This window comes from Erythrolamprus reginae, chromosome Z, assembly GCF_031021105.1.
Source record: "Erythrolamprus reginae isolate rEryReg1 chromosome Z, rEryReg1.hap1, whole genome shotgun sequence".
Lineage (NCBI taxonomy): Eukaryota > Metazoa > Chordata > Lepidosauria > Squamata > Dipsadidae > Erythrolamprus > Erythrolamprus reginae.
This window is the reverse complement of record NC_091963.1, coordinates 147,861,699-147,879,261: the sequence shown is the minus strand read 5'-3', so window position 1 is coordinate 147,879,261 and position 17,563 is coordinate 147,861,699. Positions and strand designations below refer to the sequence as shown.

General features: G+C 43.1%; 1 protein-coding gene across 1 annotated transcript in view; it reads right to left on the bottom strand.

Annotated features, from left to right (window-relative positions):
* Positions 1-17,563, bottom strand: part of CARMIL3 (capping protein regulator and myosin 1 linker 3) — a gene marked incomplete at its 5' end in the record, with an annotated part of 97,482 nt that overhangs the window by 13,111 nt on the left and 66,808 nt on the right. Inside the window, 8 exons of the mRNA XM_070728722.1 lie at positions 2,319-2,646; positions 5,884-5,996; positions 6,779-6,984; positions 9,027-9,090; positions 10,318-10,446; positions 12,447-12,534; positions 14,154-14,329; positions 14,525-14,638. Coding sequence (XP_070584823.1) covers positions 2,319-2,646; positions 5,884-5,996; positions 6,779-6,984; positions 9,027-9,090; positions 10,318-10,446; positions 12,447-12,534; positions 14,154-14,329; positions 14,525-14,638 — 1,218 coding nt within the window. The remainder of the gene's footprint in view (positions 1-2,318; positions 2,647-5,883; positions 5,997-6,778; positions 6,985-9,026; positions 9,091-10,317; positions 10,447-12,446; positions 12,535-14,153; positions 14,330-14,524; positions 14,639-17,563) is intronic.

The following is a 17,563-nucleotide window of genomic DNA, read 5'->3' as shown; positions in this document are numbered from 1 at the left end:
CCCTGGGACCATTTCAGACAAATATTTTTTTCTTAAAATCCCCCACCTACAACTTCTGGTGTTAAGCTGTTCCACTGGTTAATTGTTCTCACTGCTAGGAAGTTTTCTCCGTTAATTTCCAGTTTTACTCCATTGTTTCTCATCCTGCTTTGCAAAACAATTCAACCCCTTCTTCTTTATGGCAGCACCTCAAATGGAATTCTGCCATCATGTGTGTACCCCCCCCCCCCAAATTCTTCTTCCCTCTAAACTGGCCAGTATCGGGTTGCTACTGGTACAAATAAGGACGACACACCGAAATCTCTCTCTCACACATCCAGTAATGGGCAGCCATGATTTTTACTGCCACCCTGTGGGTGGGGCTTATTTTGTGGGTGGGGCTTATTTTGTGGGTGGGGCTTATTTTGTGGGTGGGGCTTATTTTGTGGGTGGGGCTTATTTTGTGGGTGGGGCTTAACGGTCATGTGACTAGGTGGGAGTGGCTTGAATGATCATCATCATTCAAGTGAACTGTTAAGTCCTCGACTTACAACCTTACCAGTGTCGCTCGCGTTTCCTGCACTCTCCTTCCTGGGTCGCCCCCTGCCTCAGGCTGGGTAGATAGGCAAACGGGTGCTGCCAGAAGCATAAATGTTGCCAGCGCCAGTTCCACCCACGCCTTCTGCTTGCACCTCAGGTGAGAGGTGGCCGCGTGAGGCTGGAGGGGAGCTGGGCAGGAGAGAGGGAAGCTCGTCCAAGGCCAGGAAGGAGGAAAGAGGAAAAAAGCAAGGAGCGCAGACGCAGCAGCAGCAGGGGAAAAAAGGAGAGTTGAGCTGAGACCAGTAATGCAGGAAGTGACAACTGGAGCTGCACACACATCTTCATTTCCACCGGTGGAACTGCGTTCCACCCTGTCTTGCCTGCTGCCCACCCCTGCACACATCCCCTCACAACCCAGGAAGGAGAGCGCGTGAAACGTGAAGCAAATTGTCACCCCAGCAAGTGACACTGGAAAGGTTGTAAGTTGAGGACTTAACAGTTCACTTGAACGATGATGATCATTCAAGCCATTCCCACTTGGTCACATGGCTGGCAAGCCCCTCCTGCCCAGTCACATGACCATTAAGCCACACCCACAAAATAAGCCACACCCACAGTGTAGCAGTAAAAATTTTGGCTGTCCATTACTGGATGTGTGCGAGAGAGATTTCGGCAATTTTTTTTTACTTCCGCACATGCACAGAAGCAAAAAATTGCCAAAATCACAAGAGATTTTCGCAATTTATTTTTGCTTCCATGCATGTGCAGAAACAAAAAAAAATCATAGAAATCTCTCTCATGCACACACATCCCCTCGCAAGATTTTGCTTCTGCACATGAAACAAAAAAATGGAAGAAAAAAGATGAAGGCGCCCATAGGATTGGCACCGGAGCAGATTGTGCAAATTGTGCAATCTGGCGGCCACTAACAGTGCACAGTTGCCTACCTCACTGGTAGCAACACATTATTGGTTACATCCCATTTAATAATAATAATAATAATAATAATAATAATAATAATAATAATAATAATAATTTATTATATTTGTATGCCGCCCCTCTCTGAAGACGCAGGGCAGCTCACAACAGTAATAAAAACAGTATACAATGGAACAAATCTAATAATAAAAATTATATAAAAACCCTAACTGTTAAAAACCATTCCATACATACATACCAAACATAAAATTTAAGAAAGCCTGGGGGAGATGTCTTGATTCCCCCATGCCTGGCGATATAGGTGGGTCTTGAATAACTTGCGAAAGACAAGGAGGGTGGGCGCTGTTCTAATCTCCGGGGGGAGTTGATTCCAGAGGGCCGGGGCTGCCACAGAGAAGGCTCTTCCCCTGGGGCCCGCCAAACGGCATTGTTTGGTCGACGGGACCCGGAGAAGGCCAACTCTGTGGGACCTTATCAGCTGCTGGGATTCGTGCGATAGAAGGCGGTTCCGGAGGTATTCTGGTCCAATGCCATGAAGGGCTTTAAAGGTCATTACCAACACTTTGAATTGTGACCGGAAACTGATCAGCAGCCAGTGTAGGCCACAGAGCGTTGTAGAAACGTGGGCGAATCTAGGAAGCCCCACGATGGCTCTCGCGGCCGCATTCTGCATGATCTGAAGTTTCCGAACACTCTTCAAAGGTAGCCCCACGTAGAGAGCGTTGCAGTAATCGAACCTTGAGGTGATAAGGGCATGAGCGACTGTGAGCAATGACTCCCTGTCCAAATAGGGCCGCAACTGGTGCACCAGGCGGACCTGGGCAAACGCCACGCCCCCCCCCAAAAGTAAATTTCCTGACCTGTTTCGAATGGCGCGGGAGGCCTTTTAACCTGCTCCCAGGCACTCCCATGATCGCCATTCCTGGAAGGGGCATGGATCCCCCTGTGATATCCTGGTCCAATTTCCATTCTTTCTCATGGGCAACGGCGTACACTGGAGCTTTCTGTTCCTCCCCACTCAGGGGAGGCGGGGGAGGGTTGGGGCACAGGTCATTGGGGTCCCGCTCTCCCTTGATGCTGCGGTATCGGCGAAAATGGAAGAGCCCCTTTTTCCTCTTCCGTTGGAGCGGTGGGAGGGAATCAGAGAGGCCTGGCTGTACCGCGTAGCTCTCCGAGATCCGAGGATAGCTGCGCAGGAGAGAAACGGCGGAACTGAGATGGCGGGAAGCGGGAGAAAGAGGTCTAATAAGACTATCAAGTACATCATTTTACATCTACGTCTACGGAGAGGGGCAGCATACAAATCTAATAAATAAATAAATAAATATTATAATAGCAGCAATGTTCGAGACAAAGGAACACACCCTCAGAACAACATCAGTAATAATAATAATAATAATAATAATAATAATAATAATAATAATAATATACTACAACAACAACAGCAATAACAGAGTTGGAAGGGACCTTGGAGGTCTTCTAGTCCAACCCCCTGCTTAGACAGAAAACCCCACACTACTTCAGACAGATGGTTATCCAACATCTTAAAAACTTCCAATGTTGGAGCATTCACAACTTCTGGAGGCAAGCTATTCCGCTGATTAATAGTTCTAATTGTCAGGAAATTTCTCATTCGTTCTAAGTTACTTCTCTTCTAGTTTAGTTTTCACCCATTGCTTCTTGTTCTATCCTCAGGTGCTATGGAGAATAGGTTGACTCCTTCTTCTTTGTGGCAACCCCTGAGATATTGGAACATTGCTATCATGTCTCCTCTGGGCTTTCTTTTCATTAAACTAGCCATGCCCAATTCCTGCAACCGTTCATCGTATGTTATAGCCTCCAGTCCCCTAATCATTTTTGTTGCTCTTCTCTGCACTCGTTCTAGAGTCCCAATATCCTTTTTGCATCGTGGTGAGCAGAACTGAATGCAGTATTCCAAGTGTGGCCTTACCAAACCCTTATAAAGTGGTATTAACGTGTGATTTTGATTCTATTCCTCTCTTAATGGGGCCTAGAATTGTGTTGGATTTTTTTTGGCAACCACTGCACACGGCTGGCTGATATTTAATAATAATCAAAATAATATATGTTTGTGCTGAAACGGGCAAACTAACAATTGAGCTAGGGAAATGAGAAGGAAAATATAAGTGGTATTTTACTCCCGTTCAACTCGCATACTTTCAGCAGAATGTCAGGGGTAATTGTTGGCACGGGTGTCAAGATAAAAGAGTGTTTATCCATATGTTTTGGGAATGCCCGATAGTGCAGGAATTTTGGCAAAAAGTGAAAGAGGATATCAATAGAATGCTAAATATACAATGGACAATCATTAAGGAAATGGCAGTACTAGTTAAAAGCAATGCGATGGGAGAATTTAGAGAAATAAAACAAGCAGCAATAGAAAGCGCTCAGGCAGTAATAGTTTTGGGTTGGAAGGATGCGACAAAATGGACAATGCAAAATTGGTATAGGTACATGGTGGACCATATTCAATTTGAAATTATGGATAAAAGGATAAATTTGGATAATGAAACTGAATTGAGACAACTGATGGGACGGTGGGGCAAGGTAAGACGATATATGAGGAGCAGAATCCGAGACCAAGCTACAAGAAATAAATTGGAATCACTCTATAATATGTAAATAGATATATTGCTCTTGGGTCAAGTGGATTATATAAGAAACACCCCCGATTTGGTGGTGGGGAATGTGTGTGTGTCTGGGTGGTGGGCACATTTCACTATGCACTGTTTTATGTTGTGTGTATATTAAACTTGTTAAAAATTAATAAAAATAATTTTTTTTAAAAGGCAAACGAACAATTGAACTGAAAGGCAGAATGAATTCAGAGTATTGTTCAATATGGAAGAAATGGTACGAATGGATTGAGTGTAGAAAATGAGAAAAAAGAGGTAAAATATAAGAGGAAGTAAAATATATATTTGAAAAATATGGAATATATGGATTTCAATGAAAAGAGGTGTACCCTAGGAGTATGTCACATCTTTTTACCCCAATAGAGCGTGCAAACTTGGGTGCATCTTATACAGTGAATGTAGCCCTACCAACCCACCTACCTTTTAGCCTCTGCCTCCCAACAATTTACCTCCTTGCAGCAAACAGAACAGAGCCTGTTTTAGCGAAGCAACTCATTATCAGCTTCCTGACCTTCAGCTGACTGAGGCTGCAGGCAAGCGCTACACGGCTGACTTCTATTTAAATTGTCATCCACTAGGGCTGCAAGGTTCCCCCTCACAGTTACTGCTTCTGAGCCAGATCTTGCCTACTCTGTATTTATCATTATCTTATTGTAATGACCCCATCGTCCCTTACAGGGTGGAGTCTGTACATGTTGAGGACCATATTGTATTATTGATTAAACGCTTATTTAAACTTTTCCAGCAGGAGGCAGCCAAGAGCTGCAGAGAAAGAAAATATGAAAGCTTTGCTGCCCTCTAGTGGCCTCTGGAAAATTTTTTAAAAAAAATTACAACCCAAAGAGTTAGTTAGTTTAGTTAGTTTAGTTAGCTTAGTTAGTTAGTTAGTTAGTTAGTTAGTTAGTTAGTTAGTTAGTTAGTTAGTTAGTTAGTTAGTGTTGAAAGGGACCGTCAGGTCACCAAGTCCAACCCGCTGCCCAAGCAGAAAATCCTATAGCACCCCAGCCAAATGGCAGTCCAATCTCCTCTTGAAAATGTCCACACTTGGGGAGTTCACAAACATGTTACAAAACCTGTAAAACAACAGGTTTTCTCAAGGACTCATTGTCTTCTTTTAACGACACGATCATTCCTTGCAGGGTGGAGTCTGGACATGTTGAGGACCATGTCGTATTATTGATTAAACGTTTATTTAAACTTTTCCAGCAGGAGGCAGCAAAGAGCGGCAGATAAAGAAAATATGAAAGCTTTGCTGCCCTCTAGTGGCCTCTTGAATTTTTAAAAAAATTTACAACCCAGAGTTTGTTTGTTTGTTTGTGTTGAAAGGGACCGTCAGGTCATCAAGTCCAACCCCCTGCCCAAGCAGGAAATCCTATAGCACCCCAGCCAAATGGCAGTCCAATCTCCTCTTGAAAATGTCCAGAGTTGGGGAGTTCACAAACATGTTACAAGACCTGTAAAACAACAGGTTTTCTCAAGGACTCATTGTCTTCTTTTAACAACACGATCATCCCTTGCAGGGTGGAATCAGAGCAACTGAATGGGACTAGCAGAGTGTCGGATGCTAATCTAGAGTTTTGTTCAACAGACATAATCTCATTGTGGCCAGAGAGAGAAATACCTGCCTCTACCTAGCATCAAAGTTCCCTCTCGCCATTCCGGTGACTGAGACAGGTAACGCCTCTACCTGTGCGTTTGGGTTTGTTTTTTTACTTGCCTAATGGAGCGACGTCAACCCCGCCCTACGTAGAACCTTCCCTCGGCTCACCTGATGGTGTTGCTCAGAACTCTCTGGTTAAAAAACTCCTCGAGACCCTCATCCAGCCTGACCCCCAAACCGTTGTCCTGTTCTCTGGATTCCAGGGAACGAAAAATTCGGTTCTGAAAGAGAAGAAAAGCACCTGGATCTGTTCGATTCTTTCACATAGATCTGGTCGTGACAGCTGTCAGCCTGGATAGCTTCAAGGCAGGATTAGACAGATTCATGGATGCCAAGTGTTATCATAGGTGGCTATTTAAACGGATGTCCATGTGCTGCCCCTATGCTGGTTGAGGCAGGCAGGGTTCCCTTGGGTCCCATTTGCTGGGGGTCCAGGGAAAGGGAGGGTCTTGCCTTCTCTTTCTGCTCAAGATCCCCATGGACAATTGGGACACAGAATGCTGGGCTCGATGGGCTTTGGCCTGATTCAGCAGGGTTCTTCTTAGGTTCTTAGGTTCTAGGAGTGTCAAGTTTTTGAGGGCCACAACCGGGTTGTGTTTGAGTTTGGGGGGGGGAGCATGGCCAGCATGATGTCATACAGGCAGCATGTGTAACCATATCCCCTGCGATCCAAGGAAAAAACCCTCTCCAAAGAAACACCAAGCAAATTGTCACCCCAGCGAGCAACACTGGTAAGGTTGTAAGTTGAGGACTTAGCAGTTTACTTGAACGATGATGATCGTTCAAGCCACTCCCACCTGGTCACATAGCCAGCAAGCCCCTCCTACTCAGTCACATGACCATTAAGCCCCACCCACAAAATAAGCCCCACCCACAGTGTGGCAGTAAAAAATTTGGCTGCCCATTACTGTTTCAGAGGGTTTGTCGTGTTCTGACCCAGAACAGCAACGGTGAGAACATGGCCAGGGAAAGAGGAAAGAGACCTTTTGGACGAGCTACTCACGCTGGAGCGGAACCGAGTCGAGCGAGGTGGCCGGGGTCTGCTGCACGTCCGGTGTTCAAGCCGACTCCCTTCCGTGGGCAGCTCGAAAAGCCCATCGAAGGAGGCGCTGTGCGAATAGGAATACGGCGCATGGCCGACCCGAGAGATCCACCGGAGCGGGGAGTTCATATTAGCGGCTGTGAGGTCACTGTCCTGCTCCGATCCACCTACAATGGAAGAGAAGTTGTTGTTAAGTTGTCACAGTCGTATGGCAAGGCACCGCCAGGCTGGATTCCACTTTATGATGGTCGTTCCTTGAATCACACTGAAAGAATATGCAATAGGCAGTTTTTGTTGTTTTCTACCCCCGAAAAAAATCTTTTTGCAGGTTATTTGGTTCAAAATAAAGTTGAAATCTCCTTTTCATTGCCTGGATATAAGAAGTCCTCTACTTATGACTGCAATGGAGCCCCCAAGCGAAACGTTGCTAAGTGAAACGTGTGTTGAGTTTTGTCCCAGTTTTATGACTGTTGTTAAGTGAATCACAGTACATACATACCTTTATATCTCTAGGGGGATTTTGCGATATTTGTATCGACGAATAATTTGTGCTTGTTTACTAGTTTTACATAGTTCTATAATCTTTTCACCTTTAATTGTATTATTATCAGATATTCTATATTCTCATAGAAACATAGAAGACTGACGGCAGAAAAAGACCTCATGGTCCATCTAGTCTGCCCTTATACTATTTCCTGTATTTTATCTTACAATGGATATATGTTTATCCCAGGCATGTTTAAATTCAGTTACTGTGGATTTAACAACCACGTCTGCTGGAAGTTTGTTCCAAGGATCTACTACTCTTTCAGTAAAATCATATTTTCTCACGTTGCTTTTGATCTTTCCCCCAACGAACTTCAGATTGTGTCCCCTTGTTCTTGTGTTCACTTTCCTATTAAAAACACTTCCCTCCTGAACCTTATTTAACCCTTTAACATATTTAAATGTTTCGATCCTGTCCCCCCTTTTCCTTCTGTCCTCCAGACTATACAGATTGAGTTCTCTATATTATATAGCATAGTATAACATGATATATATACTGTTTAAAATAATAAAGGGCACACTTAAATAACAGAATATAACTCCAAGTATTCAATGAGAATACAGTGGTACCTCTACTTAAGAACTTAATTTGTTCTGTGAGCAGGTTCGTAAGTAGAAAAGTTTGTAATTAGAAGCAATTTTTCCCATAGGAATCAATGTAAAAGCAAATAATGTGTGCAAAACCATTAGGAAAGAAATAAAAGCTCGGAATTTGGATGGGAGGAGGAGGAGGAAGAAGAGGAGGAGGACAGTCGCTGCTGAAGAAAGGTGGGGGGAATAAAAAAAATCCAAAACTTTAAGGCTTAAAAAAATAAAAGAGGGACTCTAAGGTGGCAAGGAGGAGCACGCGCCTCCCATACACCCGGTGCGAGGCTGCCTCCCATACACTGCGCCAGAGAGAGAAACCCAGGGGAAATGGCAGGAAACTGGCCGGGCCTTCGTGCTGCTCTCAAATTTCCTGGGAAATTTTTCCAGGCTCGGGTTCTTAAGTAGAAAATGGTTCTTAAAAAGAGGCAAAAAAATCTTGAACATCCGGTTCTTCGTTCCTTCCTTCCTTCCTTTCCTTTCCTTTCCTTTCCTTTCCTTTCCTTTCCTTTCCTTTCATTTCTTACTTACTTACTTACTTACTTATTGGATTTGTATTTATTTATTTATTTATTTATTTATTTAGATTTGTATGCCGCCCCTCTCCACAGACTCGGGGCGGCTCACAGCATAACATAACAGTTTGTTATGTTATGTTTCTCCATAGACTCGGGGCAGCTAACAACAGTGGTAAAAACAACATGTGACAATCCAATACTTAAACAGCTAAAAAACCTTATTATAAAACCAATCATACATACAAACATACCATGCATCTAGAAACGTTCTTAAGTAGAGGCATTCTTAGGTAGAGGTACCACTGTAGTTGTAACATTAGTCAATCTATTGTTAAGTGAATTTGGCTTCCCCGCTGCTTGTCAAAAAGTGGCAATAAGGGATCACGTGATCCTGGGGCCATCATAAATAGGAAAGTGTTGTCATAAGTGCGAAAAACCGGTCCAAAGTCCCTTTTTTTTCAGTACCGTTGTAAGTTCGTTTGCTAAGCAAATTGTCACAAGAGGAGGACTACCTGTATGGATTTAAGAATAATGGCTGCAAAGATCGTTGTTGCACTCACTAATAAAGGCAGAAGCGGGCCGGATCCTGCGGCAGTTTTTTTGCCTTTTGATAGCCATGGTATCCTGCAAGAGAGAACATAGAGGTATAGAGTTGAAAGGAACCTCAGAGGTTATCTATCTGTCTGTCTGTCTGTCTGTCTGTCTGTCTGTCTGTCTGTCTATCTATCTCTATCTCTTTGTCTGTTTGTCTGTCTGTCTATCAATCTTTCATATCTATCTATCTATCTATCTATCTATCTATCTATCTATCTATCTATCTATCTATCATCTCTGTCTGTCTGTCTGTCTGTCTGTCTGTCTGTCTGTCTATCTAATCTACCTACCTACCTAATCTCTCTCTCTAATCTATCTGTCTGTCTGTCTGTCTGTCTGTCTGTCTATCTATCTATCTATCTATCTATCTATCTAATCTATCATCTCTCTCTCTCTCTCTCTCTCTCTCTCTCTCTAATCTACTTACCTACCTAATCTCTCTCTCTCTCTCTAATCTATCTATCTATCTATCTATCTATCTATCTATCTATCTATCTATCTATCTATCTATCTATCTATCTATGCATCTATCTATCTATCTATCTATCTATCTATCTATCTATCTAATCTCTCTCTCTATATATATATCAAATCTCTCTATCTATCTATCTATCTATCTATCTATCTCTCTCTCTCTCTCTCTCTCTATCTATCTATCTATCTAATCTCTATCTATCTATCTATCTATCTATCTATCTATCTATCTAATCTCTCTCTCTCTCTCTATCTATCTATCTAATCTCTCTCTCTCTCTCTCTATCTAATCTCTATCTATCTATCTAATCTCTATCTATCTATCTAATCTCTATCTATCTATCTATCTATCTATCTATCTATCTATCTATCTATCTAATATCTATCTATCTATCTATCTATCTATCTATCTATCTATCTATCTATCTAATCTACCTACCTACCTACCTAATCTATAAAAAATGGCATAATGGGCAAACTGGAAGTTTTGAAAAACAGACTTCCGGTTTGCCCGTTGAGCCGTTTTTTGCACTCCGGAAGCTTCAGGGAAGCCTGGGGAGGGTGGGGAAAAAAAGGTAGAAAATCCAAAAGTGCGTATTTGGTGTGGACTACACAGGCGAGTGCAGCATGCATCTGAGATGCACCACGCATGCGTGGGTTAACCAATTTGTGGCGATCCACAGAGGACCTCACCAGTGGTCATGCTGTCACTCAAAATCTACACAAGGCAAGGTATTTGCAAAATTAAGGGTTTTTCGCCTGAATCAGTCCGGAATCACTTACGATGTTGGAATCGAGTTCGTGGTCAGTGAAATCTTTCGAGGTCTGGAGTTGCGGTTTCCCCAGATGTTCGGGATGGATGAGGTTGTCCTGATTCTCCGAAAGCCGGTGAAGATGGGTGATGTGCTGAGCCTGGAATTGGAAACAGGAGGGAGGGAAGACGGAAGCGGTCCGTTATCCCAATACCGGGATATCATGTTGCCCTGTACCAGCTGCAACCCACTACTGGTCATTAATTATTATCATTATTATTATTATTATTATTATTATTATTATTATTATTATTATTATTATTAATTAGATTTGTATGCCTCCCCTCTCCGTAGACTCGGGGCGGCTCACAACACAATAAAACAGTTCATAACAAATCTAATAATTTACAATTTAAAATATTTTTAAAACCCCCATTATTTATTTATTCGATTTTTATGCTGCCCTTCTCCTTAGACTCAAGGCAGCTTACAACATGTTAGCAATAGCACTTTTGAACAGAGCCAGCCTATGGCCCCCACAATCCGGGTCCTCATTTGACCCACCTCGGAAGGATGGAAGGCTGAGTCAACCTTGAGCCGGTGATGAGATTTGAACCGCTGACCTCCAGATCTATAGTCAGCTTCAGTGGCCTGCAGTACAGCACTCTACCTGCTGCGCCACCCCGGCTCTTAAGCAGACATACATACAAACATACCATATATAAATTGTATAGGCCCGGGGGAGATATCTCAGTTCCCCCATGCCTGACGACAAAGGTGGGTTTTGAGGAGTTAACGAAAGGCAAGGAGGGTTGGGGCAGTTCTAATCTCTGGGTGGAGCTGGTTCCAGAGAGTCGGGGCCGCCACAGAGAAGGCTTTTCCCCTGGGGCCCGCCAAATGACATTGTTTAGTTGACGGGACCTGGAGAAGGCCCACTCTGTGTATGAAAGTATGAAAACTGGTCACAACTCCCTTTTTCAAAGGGTTGTTGTAATTTCGGACAGACGGCCACTCCACAAACGTTTGAATGTCAAAACCCACCTGCATCGAGGGCTTCTACTGCCAATTCTGGGACTTCCTGGTGTCTCCCATCCAATTGCCAGCCAAGTCCTCCTCATGCTCTGGAGGGTTTCCTCAAGACTCCAGGAGGGTGGAAACAGCCTCCCCTGGGCTCCAGAGGCCAAAAACAGGCCTGTTTCCGGAGTTCCAGTAGACCTGGTTTTCGCCCTCCCAAAGCCTCCAGAGCCTTCAGTAGCGGGTTCCTACCGGTACAGATGGGGACGCCACATCGGTAGTAAAAGTTGAGCTACACACACAGCTTTGGGTCTCCGGGATATGCATGCACGTCCAAGCAACATTATGCTTCTGTGCATGCGCATGAAGCAAAATTGCGTGAGGGGATGCGCACATGAGAGGGATTTCAGAGATATTTTTTGCTTCTATGCATGTACGAAAGCAAAAAATCGCCAAAATCTCATGCATAAGCGCATCTCCTCATGAGATTTTGCTTCCTGTGCATGCGCGCATAAGAGGGATTTCAGTGATTTTTTTATTCTACCATGCACAGAAGCAAAAAAATAACCAAAAGCTCATGCATAAGCGCATCCCTCATGAGATTTTGCTTCCTGTGCATGCGCACATGAGATTTTGCTTCCTGTGCAGGTGCGCATAAGAGGGATTTTGGTGATTTTTCAATTCTGCCATGCACGGAAGCAAAAAAATAACCAAAATCTCATGCATGAGCACATCCCCTCATGGGATTTTGGTTCCTGCGCATGCGCGCATAAGAGGGATTTCAGTGATTTTTTAATTCTACCATGCACAGAAGCAAAAAATCACCAAAATCTCATGCATGAGTGCATCCCCTCATGGGATTTTGTTTCCTGCGCATGCGCAGAAGCGAAATCTCGCTCAGACGCATACACATACCAGAGACCTAAAGATGCGCGCACAGTGCAACAGTAGCAGCATTAACAACCACCCCCACCTGCTGCAATTACCTCGCATGGAGAGCAGGGGAGGGGCAGGCAGGGTCATCCACTCCTTGCAACTACCAGTCCGAAGAACCGGGTGTAAATTTGAACGTCCGGTTCACCCGAACCGGTCCGAAATGGCTGAATCCCAGCCCTGATTGGGATCCTAGAGATCGTCCTTACTTACCAGGTTCTTGTGAGCGTAATACAACTCCTCCAGAAGTTCCTCCACGATGGTGTTGGTGAGATACGTCACGACCGAGAGCTTCACTTCACTGGAGAAGAATCCAGGGTTGAAGAACATCAGGGTGATGAATAACAAAATCAGAGAATAATCCACAGGGTTGGAAGGGACCTTGAAGGTCGCCTAGTCCAGTGATGGGCGAACCTATGGCATGGGTGAGCCTTATCTTCTGGCCTGTGGGCACTTTATTTATTATTTATTTATTTATTAGATTTGTATGCCGCCCCTTTCCGTGGACTCGGGGCGGCTCACAACACAATAAAACAATTCATAACAAATCTAATAATATACAATTTAAAATTTAAAATAGTTAAAAAAAACCATTTTTAAGCAGACATACCTACAAACATACCATACATAAATTATATAGGCCCGGGGGAGATGTTTCAATTCCCCCATGCCTGACAACAAAGGTGGGTTTTGAGAAGTTTACGAAAGGCAAGGAGGGTAGGGGCAGTTCTAATCACTGGAGGGAGCTGGTTCCAGAGAGTCGGGGCCGCCACAGAGAAGGCTCTTCCACTGGGGCCCGCCAACCGACATTGTTTAGTTGATGGGACCCGGAGAAGGCCGACTCTGTGGGACCTAATCGGTCGCTGGGATTCGTGCAGCAGAAGACAGTCTTGGTGATATTCTGGTCTGATGCCATGAAGGGCACTTGCCCTAGCTCAGCTCCAATGTGCATGTGTGTGTTGGCCAGCTGGTTTCTGGCTCTCACAGAGGCTCTGGGAGGGCGTTTTTGGCTTCCAGAGAGCCTCCAGGAGGATGGGGGAGGGAAGCCTTTGGAGCCTGGGGAGGGTGAAACACGAGCCTACTGGGCCCACCAGAACCTGGGAAACAGGCCGTTTCCAGCCTCCAGAGGGCCTATGGGGGGTGGGGGAAGCTGTTTTCGCCCTCCCCAGGCATTAAATTATGGGTGCGGGCACTCACACATGCACAATAGTGCACACATATGCTCTTTCATCACCCAAGGAAAAAAAGGTTCACCATCACTGGTCCAGTCCAACACATCACCACCCCCAAGCAAGAAACCCTACTATTACGTACAAAATGGCTGTCCAGTTTCTTTTTTAAGAGGAGGGGCAGGAAGAGGCAGAGAGGATGAGGAAGAGGAGAACAGGAGGTAGTGAAGTAGGAACAGGAGGAGGAGAAGGAGGAATAATAGAATAATAGAGTTGAAAGGGACCTTGGAGGTCTTCTAGTCTTCTAGAAGACTGACGGCAGAAAAAGACCTCATGGTCCATCTAGTCTGCCCTTATACTATTTCCTGTATTTTATCTTAGGATGGATCTATGTTTATCCCAGGCATATTTCAATTCAGTTACTGTGGATTTACCAGCCACGTCTGCTGGAAGTTTGTTCCAGTGAAATAATATTTTCTCACGTTGCTTCTGATCTTTCCCCCAACTAACTTCAGATTGTGCCCCCTTGTTCTTGTGTTCACTTTCCTATTAAAAACACTTCCCTCCTGGACCTTATTTAACCCTTTAACATATTTAAATGTTTCGATCATGTCCCTCCTTTTCCTTCTGTCCTCCAGACTATACAGATTGAGTTCATTAAGATGACCTACAAGGTCCCTTCCAACTCTAATAATAATCTAATCTAATTGTCCCCCCCCCATTTAAAAAAAATCTGCACCCCAATTCTTACTTGAGCTTATTCTGAATATCCTGACCAGCCTGTTCCAGCAAAGCCCCTCGGATAAAGTTTCGGGGCACAGTGATATGTTCCGAAACAGCTGCCCACATTTTGTGATGTTCTTCTGCAGCCTGGACAGCTTGTGGACACAAGTCCTGGGTTAGAGCCACCATGGATTCCAAGATCATCTGGCAGAGAGAGAGAGAGAGAGAGAGAGAAAGAGAGAAACCAGGAATCAAGGCTTATCCTTGAGTTCTTCACAACCACCCAAGACGCACTGGTCTCGGACACTCTAATTCCCACGACCTACAACCTGAGATGTCCCACCAGCAGGACTTGCCACCATCAATAGTGTGAAAAGATGATTGTGATATTTTCTTCACCTGTAATTCCTTCTCGACGGCTTTCGCCACTTCGTTGGCCATGGACTCCAGGCGGTGCTGAACTGGACCATCGCTGGCCACCAGGTGCCCAAGTTCATACAGGCTGGGAAAGAGCTGGAGGAAAGAGATGAGGAGGAAGAGGAGGAAGTAAAGCATCTTTAAGAAGGATAGACTTCCACTCCAAGAAGTCTCAAGCCAGCTCAGTTGGTTGAGGAATTCTTAAAGTTCATCCTTCATAAACTGGGTCCATCTTTCTTAAAACTGAAGTCCACCCTAAAACTTTGTCCACTTTTCTTAAACTTGAAGTTCACTCTACTTAAACTTGAACCTCCTTGTGGAATGGAATTTGTAAAATTACACTATCTGCAGCTTATAAAGAAAATTTTTATAAATTATTTTACAGATGGCACCTCTCTCCCTCAAGACTTGCCAAAATATATCCAAAAATGAAAGCAACCTGATGGAAGTGTAATAAAGAGATTGGTACTTTCTGCCACATGTGGTGGACCTGCCCTAAAGTTAAACCCCTATGGAAAAACCTACACAGGTGGCTGTTGAAAATCACGCAGGAAGAGATTGAATTTACCCCTGAAGGTATAGAAACATAGAAACATAGAAGACTGACGGCAGAAAAAGACCTCATGGTCCATCTAGTCTGCCCTTACACTATTTCCTGTATTTTATCTTAGGATGGATACATGTTTATCCCAGGCATGTTTCAATTCAGTTACTGTGGATTTACCAATCATGTCTGCTGGAAGTTTGTTCCAAGGATCTACTACTCTTTCAGTGAAATAATATTTTCTCATGTTGCTTTTGAGCTTTCCCCCAACTAACTTCAGATTGTGTCCCCTTGTTCTTGTGTCCACTTTCCTATTAAAAACACTTCCCTCCTGGACCTTATTTAACCCTTTAACATATTTAAATGTTTCGATCATGTCCCCCCTTTTCCTTCTGTCCTCCAGACTATACAGATTGAGTCCATTAAGCCTTTCCTGATACGTTTTATGCTTAAGACCTTCCACCATTCCAAGTATGCTACTTGGAATTTGGAACAAAAAATATCCCAAACAGATACTTCACCTAGTGACACATATTACAATAGCAGCTAGAATAACTTATGCTCAAACATGGAAAAACCAACATGTCCCATCAGAAAGCCAAATCATTGATAAAAATATATAGAGGCATAGAGATGGACGAAATGATGAGTGATATTAAGGGAACAAAAGACAATGAATCCAACAAGAATCCATTTGTACCAAAAGTGGTACAAATGGATTCAAAACAGAAACAAGATAGAACGACATAAAACATTAGAATACATAACAAATAGAATGCATAACAAAAAGGAACACAAATAGAAATGCTCAGATCAACTGGCATTTTTACTTATTCACTTTTTTTTCACCCAGTTCATTATAAATACATGTAGTATTCATTAACTTCTCTTTCTATTTTTTTCATATTGAAATGATTGTATTTTATAGTGAATAGTAAATATAAATTGTATTTGAAATGGGACACGGTCTGTAAAAAAACTATTGAGATGCTTTTTCTTTTGTGCTGTTGAAAACTATAAATAAATAATAATTAAAAATAACCTTGAACCTCCACCCTTCTTAAACAAACTCCACAAATTTGAAATCCACCCTTCTTAAACTTGATCTCTATAAATTTGAAGTCCACCTCTTAAACTTCATCCACCCCTCGTAAACGTGAAATCCACCTTTCTTAAACTTGAACTCTAAAAAATTGAAGTCTCTCCCTCTTAAACTTCATCCACCCGTCTTAAACTTAAGTTCTGTCCTTCTTAAACTTGAAGTCCACCCGTCTTAAACTTGCTACATCCTTTTTGTTAAGGAGTGTGCAGAATAACCCTTGAGTTATCAAGGACATGCACAGAGGGAAACCTGGGATTCCAGCAGATATCTAGGAGATATGAGTAATTATTCAGTCATACAAGACAGTTTACAGTAAAGTGTATAAAATAGTGTTTACTTTAGAAATAGCACAGTCAAGTTAAACAGTCCGGTCATACACATTCAAACCAGTCAATATTTCTTAATATAATAATCTTATTACAAGCCCGTCTTTGTCTTACATATCAGACATACAGTACAAATACATCAAACTAACACAGAGCTTACTACATCAGTTCCAGTGAATCAGCAGAAAGAACAGCGAGAACAGACAGAGAGAATCATGCTTTTTTGGCTCCCTCTTATGGCAATTTGCAACACTACCTCTTAAAGGTATAGTACTTCAATATATACAAACATTCATTGTTAGCTTGTTTATATACTGCTCAAAAAAAAAGAGAAGGGAACACTCAAAGAACACATCCTAGATCTGAATGAATGAAATATTCTCATTGAATACTTTGTTCTGTGCAAAGTCTGATGTGCACAACAGCATGTGAAATTGGTTGTCAATCAGTGTTGCTTCCTAAGTGGACAGTTTGATTTCACAGAAGTTTGATTTACTTGGAGTTATATTCTGTTGTTTAAGGGTTCCCTTTATTTTTTTGAGCAGTGTATATTGCAAACCCAACTGTTTTGTACACAGTACTAACACTTCTTGAACCCTTCTTAAACTTGAACTCCATTCTTCTTAAACTTGAAGTCCCCCCTTATTAAAGTAGTCAAGAAACACTGCTTAAGAGGAACCAGGTTTTAAGGATGATATAACCATTCTCCTTAATGGCCACCCTGATGTTGGAAAACCTAAAATACCAGTTGGGTGGAGGGAGACCTACCTCTGTGGCTGGTAAGAGTCAGGACCAACTTGATGGTATTTAATAATCAGCCCATCAATCAATCCACCAACCAAATAATTTCCCTCCACCCTATTCATGGGATCTTAGAACAGATGACAACTACGAATTCTGGGACTTGGAAGTCCGACACCCCTGAAGACACTAGATCCCAGAATAACGGATTTGACTCGCTGCTCAAGTGGGAGACCCTATCCCATTTCAGACAAACGGCTATCCAATCTCTTCCTAAAACTGGACATATAGGGTGCGTTCAAAAAGTA